Source organism: Saccostrea echinata, unplaced genomic scaffold (genome assembly GCF_033153115.1).
Source record: "Saccostrea echinata isolate AGI-Se365-2 ecotype Australia unplaced genomic scaffold, CSIRO_AGI_Sech_v1 ptg000054l, whole genome shotgun sequence".
Taxonomy (NCBI): domain Eukaryota; kingdom Metazoa; phylum Mollusca; class Bivalvia; order Ostreida; family Ostreidae; genus Saccostrea; species Saccostrea echinata.
Genome location: NW_026889803.1, coordinates 60,061,958 through 60,082,857, shown reverse-complemented (window position 1 = coordinate 60,082,857; position 20,900 = coordinate 60,061,958). Strand labels below are relative to the sequence as shown.

The window sequence follows — 20,900 nt, the reverse complement described above, 5'->3', positions numbered from 1 at the left end:
ACATCCACTTCTCTTCGCAAGCCTTCATGTTTTGATTCTAGAAAACGTGTAAATCTCGAACCGGTGACGGTCTACATTTCAACTGACATTTCGTCTAAAATACGTCTGAATGTACGTAATAGACGTGTTATATTAACAATTTTAACATAAATACACACAATTGTCACAAGAAAACTGACCTTTAAGTACTGTTAATCCATTTTCACAAGTTCTCCATCCCATGTTTACAATTTTACTTAATTGTAGATTGTTGGAACAATTTCAAAGTCCTCGCTGGAAGGGGTGCCAGGAGGGGTGGACACCTCAGCTCCATCACAAAGTCTGATTATGGAGAAGGGTAATGCATGAATTGATTACAAAATATCCTGCTTAAAGAAATTTTTCTATAGATATTGTTTATATAATTGCTATATATTTTTCCACAATTTTCGGTTTATAGAGGAAATTAATATAGAAGAAAATAATTTTTTGTTGTCTATGTATTCATAGTGTTACAGGTGGTGAAAATTTCAAATTTTAACCGGGACTCGAACCCAGGGGGCCGTTTTATAAAAAGAACTTACGACTAAGACCAAAAACTTAAGTTGATTGTAAAATTATGCAAAATTAATGGTTTTGTTTAAAATTGCTAGCCTAAAAAATATCTTTCTACATACCGGGTACTTTTTTAAAAGATTAAAACCATTTTCTAGTTAATATAATAATAAGAAAGTTAATAGCAGAATTAAATTTTGGTCTTCGTCGTAAGTTTTTTGTAAAAAAGGGCCCCAGGGTCTCTGGCGTACCAGTGCCAGTGTTCTAATCACTGAGTTATTGAGACCCGATATATTGACTGACTTTCATGCACCTGCTAACCCGGTGATATAGGAATAGTAATTTCCTTTTATATAATGTTTTAACAAACTTTTTGTAGAAACGTCATATGTGTATGAAGCATCCCCTGCCTCCATCACGCAAATGAAACACTCTATTCCAGGTAAACTTTTGCAACTGGGCTAATTTCAACAAAACTTGCCACAAATCATCTTGTGGATGAATGAATTTAAAAAAAATTGATAATGAAAATCAGCATGGACAAAGTGACTTAGGTGAATGTTGTTTTCTATGGATCTCTATTATTTCTATTCAGATCACCTGAGCCGAAGGCTCAAGTGAGCTTTTCTAATCCAAATTTGTCTGTTGTCTGTCGTTGTTGTCATAAACTTGTCACAATTTCATCTTCTTCTCCAGAACTACTGGGCCAATTTCAACCAAACTATGTAAAACTTTGATTGTCCATTGTGGCCCCGACCTACCCTGATTAATTACAGACATTTACATCACAAATATTTAAGTATAACAGATCGAAGCTTCTGTAGGAAAACAACGTCGCATCTTTACAACTCTTTCTCATTCAGTAAATTATCCCTGCATACTAGTAGATATAATTATATAACAGTGTTATTATTTGGATGTACTATGCCGAAATAGTAGTCAGGGTTTGACACATGGTGCACGAGCCGGAGGCGAGTGCACTATGTGTCAAACCCTGACTACTATTTCGGCATAGTACATCCAAATAATAACACTATTATAATTATTATGCTGACTGTTGTTTGTATACGACAATTTAATTAAATTCTCAATCCTAAACCTGTTTGCAGACGTTAAATCTAAATGAAAATTTTCTTGAACATTCTTTGATCAAGCGTTATATCAAAAAGCGTTTTATTGACTCCGAAGAACCAGTTCATGTTACGTTGCAATTTTGGTTACTGAAAAATTGGATTATTTGTTAGAGAATTTTTCTTTAAGATCCTTATCAATAATATCAGTCTTATAGAAATTATATTCATTTATTTCTTGTTTTGTGACAAATGTATAAAAACTACGTTTATATACTTGAAAATACATTCCCTAAAGTAGCGGTGTTTGTGGCGTAATCGTTAACGCGTTGGACTGACGTTCTCGAGATCGTGAGTTCGATCCCCAGCGTGGGTGCTAAATACATTTTCTCTAGAAAAGACAGCCGTGCACTATTTCGGCATAGTATGCTTACGCTATATAAATCCTTAGAACACTATGCGAAAATAGTTGGGTATTGATTATATAGAGACAAACTGACAGGAAGCATAATAATGAACAATAACTGTGACATGTACAACATGTATAATCCTTACTATTTCAGATTAGGGTCATCATACGTGTCATATGAAGAACACTCTATATGCTCCTCATTTCACTCTTAGCTGTACAGTGCACACTGTATAAGAACTCTCTTGATGCTAGCCTCTTATATATATGTACGTGAGGCTATACATCATTTTTCATAAGATACATACAGTCATAACATTTAAAATGTTTAAAAATATTTTATGTTCGTTGGTTTGTCAGTATGCTTTGACAGAAAATACTCGAAATATATTTTATCACAGGCCTCATAGTCAAAAGGAAAGAATATTTTAGAACTATTTTGAGTTAAGTCAAGGAGCAATAAATTCTATTTCATTCTTTTTTTTGAGGGGGCAGGGGGTCTTGCTTTCCAAACAAATTTATCAAAATGATTTTAGCTTTTACTTTCTTTTTTATTCTCTGTTCCTTGAATTCTCACAGTTAACTAAGCCTCACTTGACTATTCTTGATACTTTATCAACGTAACGTACCAACAATTTCAGAAAATTATCATTAAAGATTTAGGAAGCAATACGGTGATGAAAGTTTTTTTTCAGTGAAAATACTATGAAACCGGAATTTCGGAAGCTTTACTCGCCACAATAAAAATTAAGTAGTTCACAAGTTACATACATATAATAAATACTTCGGATTGCAAATAGAGCACTCTACTCGTGAAAACAGACTTAACTGCGATTCAGATTAAACTGATATCACTTTTCAACTAGTGATATTTTCACGTCTATAAGAATGCTCTGGTTATTCTTCGGCGTCCTCCTAACACTAATTTTTACTAAGGCACAACCTTTATATTCAAATTCAATGGATATCTATCACAGAGGATCATCAGCTGATGTGAACGAAATTGTTCACAATCTATTTTCTAAAGGATTTGTCGAACTTACAAAAACAATGAACTCTGAAATATACGATTTGAAATCGTGTTGGAATAAGGATTTCAAAAAAGTCAAATCGACGGTGGATGCCTTTGATGAACATCAAAAAATGCTGGCTGAAGCAGTTTCTGAAATCAAGACAAACATTACGATTACTTCAAAGGCAACACAATCTTTATTATACTTTGATAAAATGGCGTTCAAACGTCAGTTAGAAAATTTGTCCAGCTCTTATGGAGAGGAAAAAGAAAGAACTGACAAAGCTATAGAACAGCTTTCCCTGTTAGAGGAAAGAATGGTTAACCAGAGTGATCTTATCAGTAATGTAATGAGGGATCTTCTGGATCAGGTCAGAAATCAAGAAGACTTGTTCGACAATGTAACGACGATTTTTGTTAAAATTAAGGAAATGGGCACAATTCATTCAAACATGGAAACACAATTTACAAGGACGTTGAATCGATCTATCAATGAATTGAAAGATATGTCTGAGGAAATGATTAAAAACAAAACAAAGCAGATATTTAGAAGAATAAGTGATTTAACTTTCAATCTAACGTCCGCCCTGGCAAACACTTCAGAAGAAATGGAAACAACAAAAACATTAGTTCAGACCACAGAAGGTAAGATATATTCCCGTCAATTTATAATTAAATTTAGACGATGCACTTAATTTCCAACAAATTTTTGCTTAAATGTAAAATGTCGAAGTTTGTAAAACTTTCTCGTATTAGCCATTTTTATGAAAAAATTTATATAAGAGTTCTCGGGACTTTTCAAATGCCCCTCGTATTTGAACACGATAAATCGACAAAAGTGAATGCTTTAATCAGAACTACTAGTACTTTGATATATATATATATATATATATATATATATATATATATATATATATATATATATATATATATATATATATATACACACATATATATATATATATATATATATATAAAGCACACAGAAACTAACTTATATAGGATACCCACTTCCGCCCCAACCCGGGATTGAACTCTCGACCTACGGAATCTGTCTCCTCGCAGTACAGCTAGACCGCTCGGCCATCTAGGCAAGTCTAAACCCGATGGAATTCTCGCGGCGCCGCCCTACACTACACGATCATTGAGAATGGAAGTGAGATACAGTTATTTGGACATTAGGTTTAGTAGAGGATCGTTACCGATACGCATTGTAATGAAATTTTATTTTATATTTAAAGCACATTAATTTACAACAACTTATAAATTAATATAACTGCCCTAAAGGAAGAAATATAAATATAAAGCACAGAGAAATTCACTTTTATTAGGATACCCACCTTTACTGCTAGGAGACAGATTCCGTAGGTCGAGAGTTCAACCCCGGGTTGGGGGCGGAAGTGGGTATCCTAATAAAAGAGAATTTCTGTGTTTTATATATATATATATATATATATATATATATATATATATATATATATATATATATATATATATATATATATATATATAAAAGAAATAAGGTATCATTTTTAAACATCTATCGGGCTATAAATACGGGTTGGTTACGAGATCAAATTCCATAAAGCCCGAAGGTCACTGAGAAATTACGTCGAACGTTTATGACGCGAGGAACCCGTGTTTATACGGATATAGATACGCATTGCTTTCAATAGTGTTATATAAAAGAAAACATTTGCAAATGTATATATATATATATATATATATATATATATATATATATATATATATATATATATATATATATATATATATATATATATATATATATATGACGCGCCAAGAAAAAACCTCCCTTAACTCTATTACGACGTAACGTCAAAAGACGCGTCTAAAGTCAACAAGGTAAAAGCGCCTCCTCAAGAGAATTGAGTAATTCTGCAGAACAAGATTATGTTTTATTTATGCTCAGGAAGATTCTTTGGTGGGGGTTGATATAGTGCATTCTTTAAGAGGTTAGTACTAGTCTCCATCAAGTGTCTGCGTGATATTTCCTTTTCACAATAAAGTGTATATTTTTTAAGAAGTCTAATGGTGGTTAAATATTACCTGCAAGGCCATTTTTAAAACAATGTTTGTTTGCCCTCTCCTTATTCGGGTTTTAAAATTGCGTTAGGTAGGTCGAAATTTTTTTGTCAGAAATGATCAACATCAATGTTCAATTTTCAAAATCTATTAAAATTGAAGGCATTTCTGAAATTAAAATAGTTGTTGATGGGATGAGAAAATTCCGGAGTGAAAAAAAATGCCTTGGAGGTTTTAAAAAGATTTGACCTGAATTTTCCTGAATTGAAACAAAACATAATACAGTAAAACTCGGTTACAACGAAGTCACTGGGACCTGTGAAATTACTTCGCTATATCCGTAATTCGCTTTATCCGTATAAGAAATTCGTTAAATTTATATAGCTGAGGATCCAAATAAATTCGCAATATCCGTGAATTCGCTATATCCGTGTTCGTACTAAACGAGTTTTACTGTAAATCAAATGTTGCCTTTTAAATTAGTAAATTCCCTAAATTACTCAGTCAGAATAGGGAAAACACAATTATATTAAACAGTTAATTTATTTTGATATCTAGTCTCTATGTGTTAAAAAAGACGAGAGAGACCACTACACTTGTGGCTTGGTCAAATTATTTTTAAACTTTGTTTTGTCAATCTCTGTAAAAAATAATATAAGTATGAAACTTTGGGAAAAAAGTTCTATTACTTTACCCGCGTGGCAAAAAAAAAACAAACAAAAAACAAACAAACAAACAACCCCCCCCCCCCACAAACAACTACAAACAGTTATCTTTAAGCTGAACTTATACTAAAATATTTCACATAGGTCATTCTTTTCTTACTTATTTTGGCTGCAGACTACATGTACTCCGTTTATCTGATGCAGAGGTGTCAAGGCGGGTGTGACCGGTCGATAGAGGATGTCTACTACTCCAAGACACCTGACTTCACCTTGGGTGTTTCCAGGGGTCCATGTTTTTGCCCTGTTCTCAATCTATTTTTGTAGGATTTATGCGATTGATCATTGTTCGTTCTTCAATAATATTTTCATTCATACTTGTATTTGAATTGTATGTCGTATTAAACAAAATACTATTTTTCACCTCAATTAACAATAGAGATGGGAAAAGCTGTGTTTTAATGTCTTACATTGAGGTGTCATTTTAGGAATGACTCTAATTCTTGGCCAAATTATTCGAGTATAACCTGGTTTGGGTCAGTTTACGCTGTATAATCCGCAAACCAGGTTATACTCGAATAATTTGGCCAAGAATTAGAGTCATTCCTTATAATTTAATTTTAAAATCATTAAATAACTATGGGTGTAAAATTTCGTTGCTTTTTATTAGTTCAAATTTGCCGCTCAATAATACAACCGTAGTAACGGAAGTACCGGAAGTGATGGGAAGCAAGGGGAGGTAAACTGATACATAGGCCTAGCAGCCTTGTTGTTTGTTTACATGTGGTAAGATCGAATTATTGTTTGGTACATTTATTAAATCTGGAATTTTCCATGAATCCCGAGGACTGGAAATGAGAGGATTGTATGGATACAGATGATTCAGCTGGTTGTCAGGGGGGTGTGTCCCCATACCAAACCAGGTTATACAGAAATAATTTGTGTTCCTTTTTGGATATTAACCAATCAGAGGCTAGAATACGAACTAAAGTAAATTATTACAAAATATTTCGTATAGAAGTGTTCAATTGAAGTTTACTGCCAAATGACTATATAGTTATGAACAAATAATTTTTAGAAAGGTATATTGTAAAGGAAAACCATAAAAAATGTAATGATAATGAAACTATCATTTATATTTACATCATCACCGTAACATAATTATTGGAGAAAATGATTGTGGACTATAGAGATAATTCAATGAAACAATTCGGTAGGTCAATGGAGTAACATTTTATTCTTTTTTTTCATCTTTTTTGTCTATTTCGAACATACTTTAGGAATGACTCTAATTCTTGGCCAAACTATTCGAGTATAACCTGGTTTGGGTCAGTTTACGCTTTATAATCCGCGAAGCGGATTATAAAACAGCGTAAACTGACCCAAACCAGGTTATACTCGAATAATTTGGCCAAGAATTAGAGTCATTCCTTATAATTTAATTCTAAAATCATTAAACAACTGTGGGTGTAAAATTTCGTTGCTTTTTATTAGTTCAAATTTGCCGCTCAATAATACAACCCTAGTAACGGAAGTGATGGGAAGCAAGGGGAGGTAAAAACTGATACATAGTCCTAGCAGCCATGTTTTTTGTTTACATGTAGTAAGATCCGAGTTACTGTTTGAAGCTAAAGGTACATTTATTAAATCTGGAATTTTCCATGAATCCCGAGGACTGGAAATGAGAGGATTGCATGGATACAGACGATTCAGCTGGTTGTCAGGGGGGTGTGTCCCCATACCAAACCAGGTTATACAGAAATAATATGTGTTCCTTTTTGGATATTAACCAATCAGAGGCTAGAATACAAACAAAATTAAATTATTATTAAATATAGGAATATCTTATTCACAGCTTTTTGCATTATTTTTCTAGAGCAAGACAAAAAGCTTCTTGAATTAGTGGAAGGGATGCAAAATGAACTCGCAAAACTCAAGAACAGTATCAGTAATTTAACCAAAGGTAAAAGAAATTTCAGCTTCATTCCCTGGTTTTTAAACATAGATGGAATAATTGTGGGCAAATTTAGCATCAACATCCAAATCTTTCGGTAAAGATTTCATTGTCATAAATTATTTACATTGTATAACAAATGAAAATTGAACTTAAAATCAAAGGTCGGTTTTGACATTTCACAGAAATAAATACTAGTATCATGTTATCTATCCTCATAACAACACATAAAAGAACCTCTGTATGCAGATATACCTTCAAAATCGTGTCCATCAGATTGGTCGTCGTTTGGATCATCTTGTTATATGATCATTAAACAGAAAAAGTCGTGGGATGATGCAGCTGTAAGCATGTTTCTTTTCTTCTTTTGTGTGATGACTGATAACATTTAAGTACTCGGTAAAGTGTAAATTCTCCAAAAAAAAAAAAAAAGGCTATAAAGTTAACGTTCAATTTGCAGGTTAAATGCTTACGATATGGAGCTAAATTAGTCGAGATAGAGACAAAGGAAGAAAACGATTTTCTTAAGCAAACACTCATCAACACAAATGGTATATATAGAAATCTGATTTTCTTTAATTCAGAACAAAGTTTTTACCATTCGAATTACTGTAAATAAAACTATTTTCATGATTAGATATCTACTGGACCGGGGGAATAGATGAAGTTACTGAGGGAAGGTTTGTTTGGGCATCGACCGGAAATCCCCTGACTTTCAAGGACTGGAATGACGGGGAACCAAATGATTATAACAAGAGAGAAGACTGTCTTGACTTCTCCAAAGGATTTAACAGAAGAAAACTATGGAATGACAACAGATGCGAATCAAAGTTTTATTTCGTTTGTGAAAAAACTGTTTTATTCATCTAAATGTGAAACATTTCATTTGCATGAATTTTATTTTCTCTTTGTCATTAAATTAAGATTTTTGCTGATGTTTGTTAACTAAAACAAAAACTTAAAAGAAAAACCCGTTTCCTTTCAAGTATTAAGGGTGAAATTGATGTTCTCACAGCTTAAGAGACAAGTACATATGTAAATCACTTAATAATGTTGGGCGTTCTCAAGTGGTATATCCTTAATCACTGAAGGATTTCAACCTCAACATACATTTCGAGGTCAAGAAAAATATCAAGTTCAATATTTAAGATACATTACGTGCACAAATGCAATTCAGCTTCAACGGGAACACTGTCCCTTGTAAAAAAAACATTATGTCAAAGGATAACAATTTGTAAATAAAAGAAGTATATTAATTTCTTTCCTTAAATAGACAGATACAGTCGTATACTTTGGATTTCCAACGTTTCGGCAGGAGCATCACTGAAGAGACATAATTTGTCTAAATGCGCATCTGGTGCATCAAAATAGGTACCGTACAGGATTTACACACAGTTGTATTGTATAAAACTTATCCATTAAGCAAAAAAAAAAATCTTAAAGATTTAAGAAGGTATGCCGCCACACCAAAATTTTATTTACTGGCATTATAAACCGTCTTTTGAAATATGAATTCAGCATTGAAACACCACTAGAAGCTCTTAGGTATTTCGTATGCATTTTGTTCCCCACTGTCTGTCTGTCTGATCGTCTGTCTGTATTACTGTCTCTGTGATTGATTGTTGTTTTATGTCCCGTTCGAGAATTTTTCAATCATATAGGGACGTCTGTGTGTAACAATTTCGTTTCCAGATGATATCTCAAGAAGCCTTGGGCTTTTGCAATGAAATTTCATACCACAACTCCCTATAGCCTAAAGAAGATCCATTTTGGTTTTTAGGTCAAAAGATCAAGGTCATAAATTCATTAATTCTATTTGTGCGTAACACTTTCGTTTCCTGCCAATATATATCCTTAAAAGTCTTTGAGCTTTTGCAATGAAATTGTATATCACATATCATAACCCCTTATGGCCTAAAAAAGATCTTTTTATTTTTTAGGTTAAAGGTCAAGGTAAAAAAAATCTTACATTACAAAAAACATTTTACAGATGGTAACTTTAGTTTTCTTCGGGCTTTAGTCAATAAAATTTATTATCACAACTTCCTTTGACTTAAAAAAAAGCCCCCTATCGATTTTGAGGTCAGAGGGAAAGGTCATAAATCAAACATTCTGTCTGTGTAACACTTTTTTCAAATTAGATCTTAAAAATACTGTAAGATTTTGCAATTAATTTTTTTTTTCACAACTCCCCATGGCCTTACAAAACCAAAAGTCCAAAGGTCAATTTATATATATATATATATATATATATATATATATATATATATATATATATATATATATATATATATATATATATCGCATATATAGTTTTCCGATAGTAATTTTACTTTTTCTGTAAGTTTTCGCAATGAAACGTTTGGTCATGAATTTCTTCAACTTTAAAAAAAATTTCATTGACTACAAGACTAAAAGCTGAAAGGTTTCAAAAGACCTATTTTCTCTCCTCATCTGTATTTTTTTTCCCCAGATCTTCCGCTTTCTTTTTTCCTTAAGCGGGGGACAAAATTCTCTGAATTAGCTTGTTTTGCTTCGAAATTTAAAACTTGTTTTTGATTATTAAATACTTTCAAGATGACAATTTGTTGATAATAAATGCATAATAGAAATATTTAATAAAACATATCAAGAAGAATTAGATAGGCATTTTAATTTTTTGATTCATGAAAATACAGAACAGAACTGAATTTAATAATTTTTTTTTAAATTTATGAATAAAATTTTCAAGAAACAGTTTATGCATGGACAAGAAACATTAAACAATCATATTTAACGAAAAGTTGAAATGAAATTGTGAAATTAAGAAATAGGGCTAATTTTCAGATTTGAACCAATCCCGTAGTTTTTTATTTTGAAAGAAATCGCTGAAGATAAAAAAAACCCCTCTTAGTAACTACTTTATATGCCTGCGATTTTGCGCAATACCTGACGACCTATGACAGGTCACAAAAAAATTAATAGCTTTTTTTCTTTCTTGTTGTTTTTTAAGTACTTTTATGTTTATCAAAAGAAAAGTTTTAGTAAATCTTCTTGTCGGTCGCAATTCGTGACTTTAAATGACCCGCTTTCAAATTTTATAATGTGTATTTTAAAATATTGTCTAACGTAACATAACAAATAATTATTAATATTCTGATCAACAAAAAAGTTAAAAGAAGTGGTAGTCTTTACAGAAAAAAATAAAGGTTTTAAGTGTTCTGAGAAGTTATATCAAGTGAATAAAGTGATCATTGAAAGGAGTTGCTTCACCGCTTGAACCTCAACTTAACTTAAATATTCATATATTTTGCTTCTCCTTGAAGCAAAGGATTTCATCGGGTTTTGGCATTATATCCATGTAGAGGTTAACATTTTTTTTAACATGCGTGTATATTAACACCTAGAACACCAAAACAAAATAAACAGAAAGAAATCTTTAGACAGAGATAGTCCATGTCCACAAGGGGTGGTTGTGATGATAAGTCACGTGAATTTTAGGACGCCTATGTAGTAGTCTTTGTTTAATATGTACTATAAAATTCATACGAATATTCAAATATACACCGAGGATTACATTAAAATATCTGCATTAGATGAAAAGTGAGCCAATCCAGCGCCGTTTTCATTTGAGAGCGGAATCCTTGGTATATGTTAAAAAGCCATATTCTCAATCAAAGCGACGTTACATGAATGGTAAAAAGTAATAGGATTTTACATATGAATATATAGTTAAAATAGACGAATTTCACATTTACGAAAGTTATTTCCCTTTGCGGGGTCAATCTGGGGTCAACCGGCGTAAGACTCATTTGTCAAACCGGCGTACGCCGAATGCGCCGCTTGACCTTTGGTAACCCGGCTTGTTGCCTCATTTGACCGGGAAAGGTTCAACACCGGCGCAATTCGGCGTACGCCGATCTGTGACAAATGAAGTCGGCCCTACATTCCCTCTACATTACCAACTCTCAGGGGCAATGTCTTGCAAATTAAATCCGTTTGAATATATATGTTCACTATGTTTTTTATGTTGCCCCATTCTAAGACAATTCATGCAGGAACGGGTCAAAATTGCCCAATTCCGTTTGAAGATTGAAAATATTTAAAGGTAAGTTACAAAGGATATATGGTGACAAAAATGAGTGTTACGCCGACAACGGGAGATAAGTAAACTCTATAGAAAGTGAAAGAACCACGCACGCTAACTCTCGATTCCCGCCAACATTTTAAACCCATTTAATTCAATACTAATGGCAATTTGGCCGTAAAATCTTTGTTGAATGAAAAGAACAGTTCAATGGTAATTGACTTATAATTTTAATACCAGTGTTAAATAGTTAATTACCCCTAATTCCAGCTCTTTAAATAAGGGGGGTAGACATATTTTCCATTGAAATCGGGCTTTAAAGCATCACCACATTTTAAAATATTCTTGGATATGAATAAATGTTCCTTAAATCTTTTCTTATGTTCTACGCATATAAAATTAAGTATATATTATCAATAAAATACAATGTTTTAATTGTAAACCCCTTTGAAATTGGTGAAAAAATAAGCATTTATGTAGTTGTTAGTCTGTAGACATATGTCCCCCCCCCCCCCCCCCCCGTGAAACACAAAAAGCTTTGGTATGAATTTGTGAAATGACAGTCCATATAACCTGTAAAAAGGAATTTTTGTTTCGGGGGGGGGGGGGGGGAGAGGATGTTTTAAAAATATTTTCCGTTTTCCGTTGATTTCTATAGTGAAAAACACAAGTATTACCAAAATTATAGAGTTATCTCTCTTTGTTTTCCCCAAGAAGTAATGTTTTATGAAAATTCATATAAATATCTATATAATTATGAAAAATCATTCAAATGTGTTAACTATTGAAAATTGAGTTGGAGGTAGGCGGGAGAACAATACTATCGTTCGCAGTTCTTCGTCTATTCTCGCTGGTCTAAAAAAAAATTGGGATGGTCGTCCATCTGAATTTTTTCAGACAGCGAGCTACAGATCTGCAGCTACGACGGACACGGGATTTTCCAGTTACTCGTCCATGGTTTTTTTTGTCTGTCTTATTTTTAATGTCTGTGATAGGGATATAACGGATAGCATGCAACGTAGTTTACAAATACATTGCAGTACTTAATTGTTTTACATACAATGTAGTGTATGTCCGATAGTCAAAATAAATGATAGCTGCTCACACGAAGCTAGCCTGGCTTACAGCATATGTGTTAAATTATTTGAGATGTAGTCAGTCAAATATTGAGTTGAGATTATACTGGAAATTTTCATTCGTTTAGAGCTCTTCGGGTCATGACAGGTTGTAAATAAAGAAGGAAAAGATGTTATTTTTTCCTCTCTTTTTTCTTTTGTTGGGGCGATTACTCTAAGATGCTTGATTTATTTATGATGTTTAATCCACTGAAATCTCACCAATAAATACACTGATTGATCTGTCCCTGTCTAAAGATATAGTCAAATTAATGACTGAATATTATGTTTCTCCGTCTAAAGATATAGCCAAATTAATGATTGAATATTATGTTTCTCCGCCTAGCGATATAGCCAAGTTAATGATTGAATATTATTACAAAACAAAACAAAATATTACAATAAAAAAAACAAAACAAAACAAAAAACAAACAAACAAACAAAAACAAACAACAACAAAAACAACAACAAAAAACAAAAAATAGAACAAGGCCTTTTAAAAGGAAACAGATTAGTTGTAATGAGTGCAAATGATGGCTTTTGAATTTCCTTCCATCATATCCAGTCCCAACAAGAAGTAGTTTAATACCGGAAGTCCCACTCAATAAAAGTAATGAGCTTCTAGTTACCAGTATTTGTATTTTTTTACCGTAAAACATTCAAGATATTCATCTTGTCCTGTAATTTTTGAACGGCCTTTGTTGACCAGGAACCTGATTAAAACGAGAATGGAAATACCCCCCCCCCCCCCCAACTGTCACAGAGCTTTTCATTGTTGTTATTGATTTATTAAATCACAATATACAAAGTCATCAATAATTAAGTTTAAAAAAAAAGGCTATTCATTAAAATTCAATTCTCAACCTGTATGTCATTCAATGTATATTACTTTGAGAAGTTGAAAGTCTACAGTCTTAGTTTGTGATCTAAAAATCAGTGTAAAAAGCCATTTCATGCCAGTAATTAAACAAATCCAGTAAAACATTTTGTTAAACCAAACTGAAGACTCTTTTACTTTCCAGTTTGAAGCTATAACATCTCGGTTTCCCGGAAATACAATTTCCGTGGTCATTTCCTGATTACACCACCTCCTCTGAGATGTCACCCGGTGACAGAATTCCAGTCTTTGTTTATTGAAACTATCTTTTGTTTTTTGGTCTCCAAACAATACCAAATGGTTAATATTTACTCTCACCAAACCTTCTGGAGGCAAATCTACACCATTATATCCTTTGGATTGGTCAACACAGCGTTTGAAAATAAATGTTTCGGACTCCTCGTAATCGACAACTTTTATTACGTCTGGATCTATCTCCGGATCCTCAAGATGGACAGCGGGAAAGATAGTGTTTTTATACTCGTAATGCCAACAACTGATTGTAAATTTGATGACAGGTTCCTTGTATGTTAGGGTGGTTAGTGTTTCCAATACTGTTGGTTCGTTCGAAAACTTTTCCACAAAGTGTCTATCGTCGGACACAAAGTGTTCCAAGACCAAATGAAAAACCGAGTAAATTATTCCTGATATCGAAAACATCAGATTCAATATTCCAATTCCATAATAAATTCCATAGTCAGTAATTAACGTTGAAGAGGACGGGTTCGCTTGAGACACTAAATTTACTCCAGTTACGAAAACGTAAATCCAAATGAACAAAAATACGGTGCTATTGATGGATGTTATGGTAAATAACAGTCTTTTTGTCTCCCTTATCTCAGTAGCTGCCTTATTGTTTTCTAGTTCTTCACTTAAACCATTTGTTGACAGAGTATCGCGGTTTTCCTCGTCACTTTTTGTCTTCTTTATTTCATGCCTCTTCAATAAAAATTTGACAAAAGCATACGGAACTATAACTTGGATGCTAATAGCCATAGCTAGTCCAAAAAGTATAGAAATAAATGTCCCAACATTCATTTTAATTGATTTTTGAAAAAAGAATATAACGAACACCTCAAGTTATCAGAAAGCCTCTTGTACACGCAATGCCTGTGAGTGATATGGCGGTACTATTCAGTCATAAAGAAAAGGAGACGGACTGACATTCTGACGATAAAGAGACCTGTTAAATCTTCATTGAAATTTAAACATCTGTACATTTCTGATACAGGACCGTTCTGAATATGCGTCATACAGTCTTCTAGCTTTCTAACTTTATATATATATATATATATGCGTCTTTATTCGGGCAGGCATATTGATATACCACTGAAATACTGTACACCTCTTTTCTTTCGTCACATTTCAATTCATATTCAAATTACATCGTGACGGATTGAAAATACTATTTTAACTTATCATGATATGTAATTTTCATTTATAAAATTAAGTTTTGAAATTTCTCTCTTAAAAGAGACTTCACTGTGCTTTCGTAAACGTTTATCGTGATAAACAGTCTGTAGTGTGTAGAAGTTACGTCTTTTGATCGAGAAATGATTGTTTTGTAGACGCCCTTTCTCTTTTTATTATTCATTTTACTTCGCCATCAGATACAGGACTTTTAAACACCCTTCTGATCAAAACCTTAAAGATATGAACAAAAAACAAAGAATACAGAGAACCAGACAATAGTCGTTACTGCGGAGGGGTTGTGCAAGATTACAGGAAAGATAGCATTACTTTGTTTGCAATGCATAAAGACAAAACAATTAAACAACTAGCTGAAACCTAATTTAAAGGTTAATTTTTTTTCAATATTTAATGAAATAATTATAGTATACTCCAATCTAAGATTAAGAAAGCCGCTAAATACAATTAAATGTGGAAATGAAATGTACAGAATATAAACATGATCATTAACCTTTTACAAAATAGTATTGCTACAATGTTTCCTGAAGTCTGTTAAATGACATTTCACTTGCTAAGAATGTGTCTCCCTGCATTATCGGTCCATGCCAAGGATTCCACCAGGACACGTTCCCATACAATCCATTTAGGAACGCGAAGTCACACGCGGCAAACCACCAACCGCCGTGTAGCCGCGCGGTGCAGTTGTAATTGTCATTATACGGTGGATCCGGTGTGTAGAATATCTTACCACCGAGGTTAGCCTGTGGTAGACCTGTGTCCATCATCATATCGCCTATTTTAATTAGGAAAACAACAACATGATTCTAGTAACTGGAATGATAGTATTTTTGATCGTTCAAGCCCATACAAGCAAATATATGTGCACTTCATAAAGCAATACAAGATATCAGCTTCAGTCCAAGAATTTCCCGAGTACTCACTGACAGTATATAGTAGACACTAAATTAATGTGGTTCCTAATTTTTATAAATATTACATCTCTCAAGGAGAAAATGTCTGGAATAAGAGACAAAATCTGAATCAAACTGCTGGATAAATATTCAGGGACATCTTTAGGTTCAATTCCCATACCTGCAGTTCCATTAGCTTGACCACCTAGTGTAAGTCTATACCGAGTTGACTTGTCATCCACGGCAAATATATCGTAATCTTCATACCAGGAACGTCCATCCGTGGAGTTTATAATGATGTGGAGTCTAGTGTTGTTCCTCTCGGTCAAGGTATGTAAAATTTCGTTGCCTACAGTAAATCGATGATGATAAAATCTGTCAAATAATTTTAATTTGCTAGAAAGACATTCCTCTGCCCTTTCAGAAATGAGTGTATAAGAGTGAATAGAAAGTTTATCAAATTAAAGACTTTACAGGAGTGTCCAGCATACCTAGCCAGTATTCTGACCGTGCACTACCAAAACCGTTTTGATATTCCACCCATGTTCTGTTAAAAGACTCTGAGCCATCAAAACGTTTCTGAAACACCTGTGTATTAAAGTAATGAAAAATGTAGATGTCAACTGTGTATGTACAGGTTACATCATAAAATAAATTAAAAAATATATAAAGCATGCAAAATTAAAAACTCTCACAGTCCATCCCCCAGGAGGAATCTCCATGTTACAGAACACCTCCACAGGACGTGACATGTCTCTCCAGGGGAAGATAATGTACACACCCGAACTTGTCCAACCATTTTGGTAGACATCCCAACAATCAAACGGGACGGTTCCTGGAATGTGTCATGTTCAAGAACATATAGTAGTAAAAGATACTTTATAAATCAGGCATGCTGTAATTTGATGCTTACCTGTCGTGGAAGGAGGGGAGGTGATCGGAATGCCGTTTCCACCTGTTGATAACAAAGCCATTTTTTTTTACTTACTTTAAGAGATGGAGATTAAAATTAAATTTGACTTCTTTCGGTTGATTGTTACAAACTTCCTTTTGAAATTAATTGAGAAAAGGTCAACAAGTTAAAGAATCTAAATTCCCAAATTTAAATCATTTGAATACTTTTGTTTTAAACACATTGAATTAACAGCATTTTACGTCATGTGAACAATTCATGTTTTAAAGACATACAATTATTGTTACAGAGATCAGTTGAGCAGCAATGGCTACACACGCTTTTCTCGGCTCTCTTTCCAAAGATTGAACCACTTCCAATGCTACATTCCTTATAAAAATAAAACATATATTTAAAATGTTACCAGTGGTTAATAAACTCTATACATGGCCATGGAAATCGTTTGTAGATTAATTAAATGTTCATGATGCTTCATCTAGAAAAAGGGTACATGCTTTTATTAACTCTACATGTATATAGAAATAACAGATCATTATGATCACTTTAAAACAGTGTATGTTACTTACATGTTTATTTATACAGCTTGTTGTATAAAAAGTATCACCAAACTCGTTATTTTCTTGAATATGACAAACCTGTCAAAAAATGTTTCTTCGTCATGCAAAATTAATGTGTATCAATCATTTTTTCGATCAAAACAAGTCTAACCAGAACAATAAATGTTCTCTGTGGAACATATAGCATATGTTAAATCTTGAATCTACACTACCTGACGATGTTTCCATATGACTAATTATGGCCCTGTCAATCTTGTCTGAGAAGAAGACTTCAAAAAAAAAAATCTATGCATATTCATATGTATACCCCCAAGATGATTCTTTGAACAAACTTGAATCTACACTACCTGAGATAGATCCCATATGAATATGATATATCATGGCCCAGCTGTTATTTGGTTTTCATGTAAAACTATTGAGTCCCCAGACTATCCTTCGAGGATTTGATTGAACAAACTTGAATTTATACAACCTGAAAATGTTTCCATATCGATATGACTTATCATGGCCCTGCTGATCTTAAGAGTAAGAGTTTTTAAGATTTTCCTTTTTATTCCCATATAGAATTTTGATCCCCCTTCTGAGGTCCCACCCCAAACCAAAGGGCCATGGTTTGAACAAATTTGAATTTACAATATGTAAAGAAACCTTCATAAAAGTTTTATCTTTTTTGGCCCAGTGGTTTTTAAGAGGATTTTTCAAAGTTGCCAACAAATTTTGACAAATTCTGAATTTTCTCCCCTTGACATGAAAGAGGGCGGGGCTCTTATTTTGAACAAAAGTTAATTCCCTTCAACCAAGGCCAGTTTGGTTATAATTGACCTAGTGGTTCTGGAGAAGAAGTAAAAAATGTAAAAAGTTTACAGATGACACCCGACACCTTTCGATCAGAAAAGGTCACTTAATATTTTGGATCAGGTAAGCTAAAAACTTAATCTTTTGATGGAAAATCAGAAAAAAATCTAACTTGATCAGGAGCGCACACAGCTGCTCTGTGACACAGAGTAGGGTCGGCAATCTGTCCACAGTTAAAGCATAGGGGACCTCGCGTGGCTGGGTATTCTGGTGATATAGATTAACAAATACAATTATAAATCTTTATTAGGAATAAGATTATGAATACGTTTGAATTACATAAAATAAACAGCGACACCAAACCTTGTGATCCGCAACCATGGCTATTGCATGCATCCGTCTGGCAGCATTCAACACAATCTGAATTGTCTGTGACTGACAGAGGGTCACCGGCTGGTGTCGTGGTTATATTGCCTGGACACATCTACAGAGTGCACGCTTTAATGTCATTGTTTTTCTTTGAATATGGTCTAAATGAAAATTAATTGTTGTTTGTAAGATAAGTTATCAGAGAAGTATCTCTCTTGATCCCATACGTCAATCTGGATAAAATCAGAGACCACTTTAAAAGAACGAGATTTGATTGTATATTTAAGTATTGTGTAGGATCCATAGAGTTCAAATGACCAAATAGACTGCTTCTTTGTGCATTAATTTCTTATGTTTGGAATATTGATTCATGTGAAGAAATAAGACAGCTTAACTCCTTCACAAATATGAATTTTGATGGATGAATATGGATGGATCTAATCTACTCTTATTTTAAAATTATCTTTCCATTTTTAAACTTCACCTGGAGCCTGTTTTACAAAACAACTTACGACTAGGACAAATTTTTTTTACTTGATTGTAAAATTTTGCAAAGTTAATGATTCCACTTGATATTCTTAGCAAAAAAAAATCTTTCTGAATTCTGTTTAAAAAGGATTTAAATCATTTTCAAATTAATGTAAAAGAAAAAGTAATAAGCAGAATAAAATTTTGGTCTTAGTCGTAAGTTCTTTTGTTAAACGGGTCCCAGACTACTCACCGACAGATGGGTGCAACTGCTATCGTAAACAGTCACTCCGTTTATTGTGGTGTACTTTCGGGTGAAACATGTCTAAAACACAATTTCAAACAGCTGTATATTCGTCATAGAGAATATGAAAATCCTAACATTAATATAATGGAAATCTCACTTCTCCAACATCACACTTCTGAATCTGGTGACAATGTCTGGGAGATACGCTCTCCGTACAGGAAAGACAGTATAAGCTATCTAAAACGAAAATAAAATAGACAGAATAGTAATGCATCTTGTATAGATGTTCTCTGTTTTACTAAAGGCATCTAAGTCTATTTCAATCTAATATGGAGCACTTTAACTTCCTGTTTCACTCACCTACACCAGAAATAAGAAGAGTCCAGTATATAAAACCCACTATGCACAAATCTGAAACAAAGAGCATGCCATTTTCTTAAGTGCAGATATTTTACTTTTTGTACCTTTACTTGCGATTTTTACCCTACCTATAAACATGTCGATCTTCCGGCCTTATTAACCAAGATAAGACTCTTCTTGGATAATTCTGATATTACATTGTGACCTCTGATATTGTCATATCATTCACTTGAAATTCATTCGAAAATCGATTATGTATTGTCCTTACACGATGATAAAATAAGGTCGACTTCCAAACATCTAAGAAAACAAGCGTATCCCTCTTCAATTCTCCTTGAAATAAAAGATGCTGCAGTACAAATTGCACACAGATCAATCATCATCCGCAGTTCGATCAAGATTAAAAATTATAGCATTGGTGAAAATATCTGACAAAATAAAAGGGGCGTTATCGCCAAATTAGTGGGGGAAAATATACTTGAAAACAATATCTCAATATATTTCTGGTAACATTCGCAAGTTTAAAACGTTCTGTTGTCTGGAAAAGGAGAATGCGTGCTAGATATTAAAGCGTTGTAATCAAGATCGAAATATCAGTCCATTTCTCTTCAGCTATAAAGTTACGACTCCATTTGGTTCTCAGCAGTCATGTGACCTGATGGGTACATAAGCTGAGACAGTGGGGTTGATCAGTTATTAGTCCCCTACCGGTGAAACCGGAGGGACTATAGGTTTCCTGTGAGGCTGTCCGTCCGTCTGTCCCTCTGTCTGTCAGTCTGTCCCACTTGGTTTTCCGCACTTTTTTCCTAAACTCTTGCAGATATTGAGCTGATTTTTGGTATGTGAGTGTATCTTGATGAGTTACAGATCAAGTTTGCATTTTGTTCCGCTTCATTGATTTTTGACGGAATTACGACCTTTTCAATTTTACAGGGTTTTCCGCATTTTTTTTTCTAAACGCTTGCAGATATTGAGCTGATTTTTGGTATGTGACTTTACCTTGATTAGTTATAGATCAAGTTTGCATTTCAATCCGCTTCATTGATTTTTGACGGAATTATGGCATTTTCAATTCTTAACGGGAACCAGATTATACTTGCCGGTAGGGGACTAGTATTACTAATG

General features: G+C 33.5%; 3 protein-coding genes across 3 annotated transcripts in view; 2 read left to right on the top strand and 1 right to left on the bottom strand.

Moving 5' to 3' along the window:
* Nucleotides 1-1,155, top strand: part of LOC133205066 (uncharacterized) — a 36,958-nt gene extending 35,803 nt beyond the window's left edge. Inside the window, exons 4-6 of the mRNA XM_061340808.1 lie at nt 247-337; nt 914-976; nt 1,130-1,155. Of these exons, the coding sequence (XP_061196792.1) occupies nt 247-337; nt 914-976; nt 1,130-1,155 (180 nt within the window). The remainder of the gene's footprint in view (nt 1-246; nt 338-913; nt 977-1,129) is intronic.
* Nucleotides 1,156-2,832: 1,677 nt separating this feature from the next.
* Nucleotides 2,833-8,617, top strand: LOC133205804 (C-type lectin domain family 4 member M-like). The gene is made up of 5 exons (XM_061341687.1): nt 2,833-3,670; nt 7,610-7,696; nt 7,937-8,031; nt 8,148-8,238; nt 8,325-8,617. Exons 1-5 carry the CDS (start codon nt 2,902-2,904, stop codon nt 8,555-8,557), a joined length of 1,275 nt encoding a protein of 424 aa, XP_061197671.1. The 5' UTR covers nt 2,833-2,901; the 3' UTR covers nt 8,558-8,617.
* A 6,998-nt stretch (nt 8,618-15,615) lies between these two features.
* LOC133206207 (ficolin-1-like) lies at nt 15,616-19,661 on the bottom strand. Its single transcript, XM_061342150.1, has 11 exons — nt 19,573-19,661; nt 19,422-19,493; nt 18,695-18,815; nt 18,504-18,598; nt 17,546-17,614; nt 17,255-17,348; nt 16,980-17,021; nt 16,762-16,901; nt 16,558-16,654; nt 16,248-16,415; nt 15,616-15,948 (listed from the first exon to the last, which is right to left on the bottom strand). The coding sequence occupies exons 3-11, from the start codon at nt 18,813-18,815 to the stop codon at nt 15,686-15,688; spliced, it is 1,089 nt and encodes a 362-aa protein (XP_061198134.1). The 5' UTR covers nt 19,422-19,493; nt 19,573-19,661; the 3' UTR covers nt 15,616-15,685.
* Between the last annotated feature and the right edge of the window lie 1,239 nt (nt 19,662-20,900).

Coding starts and splice junctions, on each gene's coding strand:
- LOC133205804 (XM_061341687.1), top strand. CDS start 2,902: ATGCTCTGGTTATTCTTCGGCGTCCTCCTAACACTAATTTTTACTAAG. Junction 3,671..7,609: donor ATTAGTTCAGACCACAGAAG/GTAAGATATATT, acceptor TTATTTTTCTAG/AGCAAGACAAAAAGCTTCTT. Junction 8,239..8,324: donor AACACTCATCAACACAAATG/GTATATATAGAA, acceptor TTTCATGATTAG/ATATCTACTGGACCGGGGGA.
- LOC133206207 (XM_061342150.1), bottom strand. CDS start 18,815: ATGTGTCCAGGCAATATAACCACGACACCAGCCGGTGACCCTCTGTCA. Junction 16,655..16,761: donor TTCCTCCTGGGGGATGGACT/GTGAGAGTTTTT, acceptor TTTAATACACAG/GTGTTTCAGAAACGTTTTGA. Junction 16,416..16,557: donor ACGGTCAGAATACTGGCTAG/GTATGCTGGACA, acceptor GATTTACTGTAG/GCAACGAAATTTTACATACC.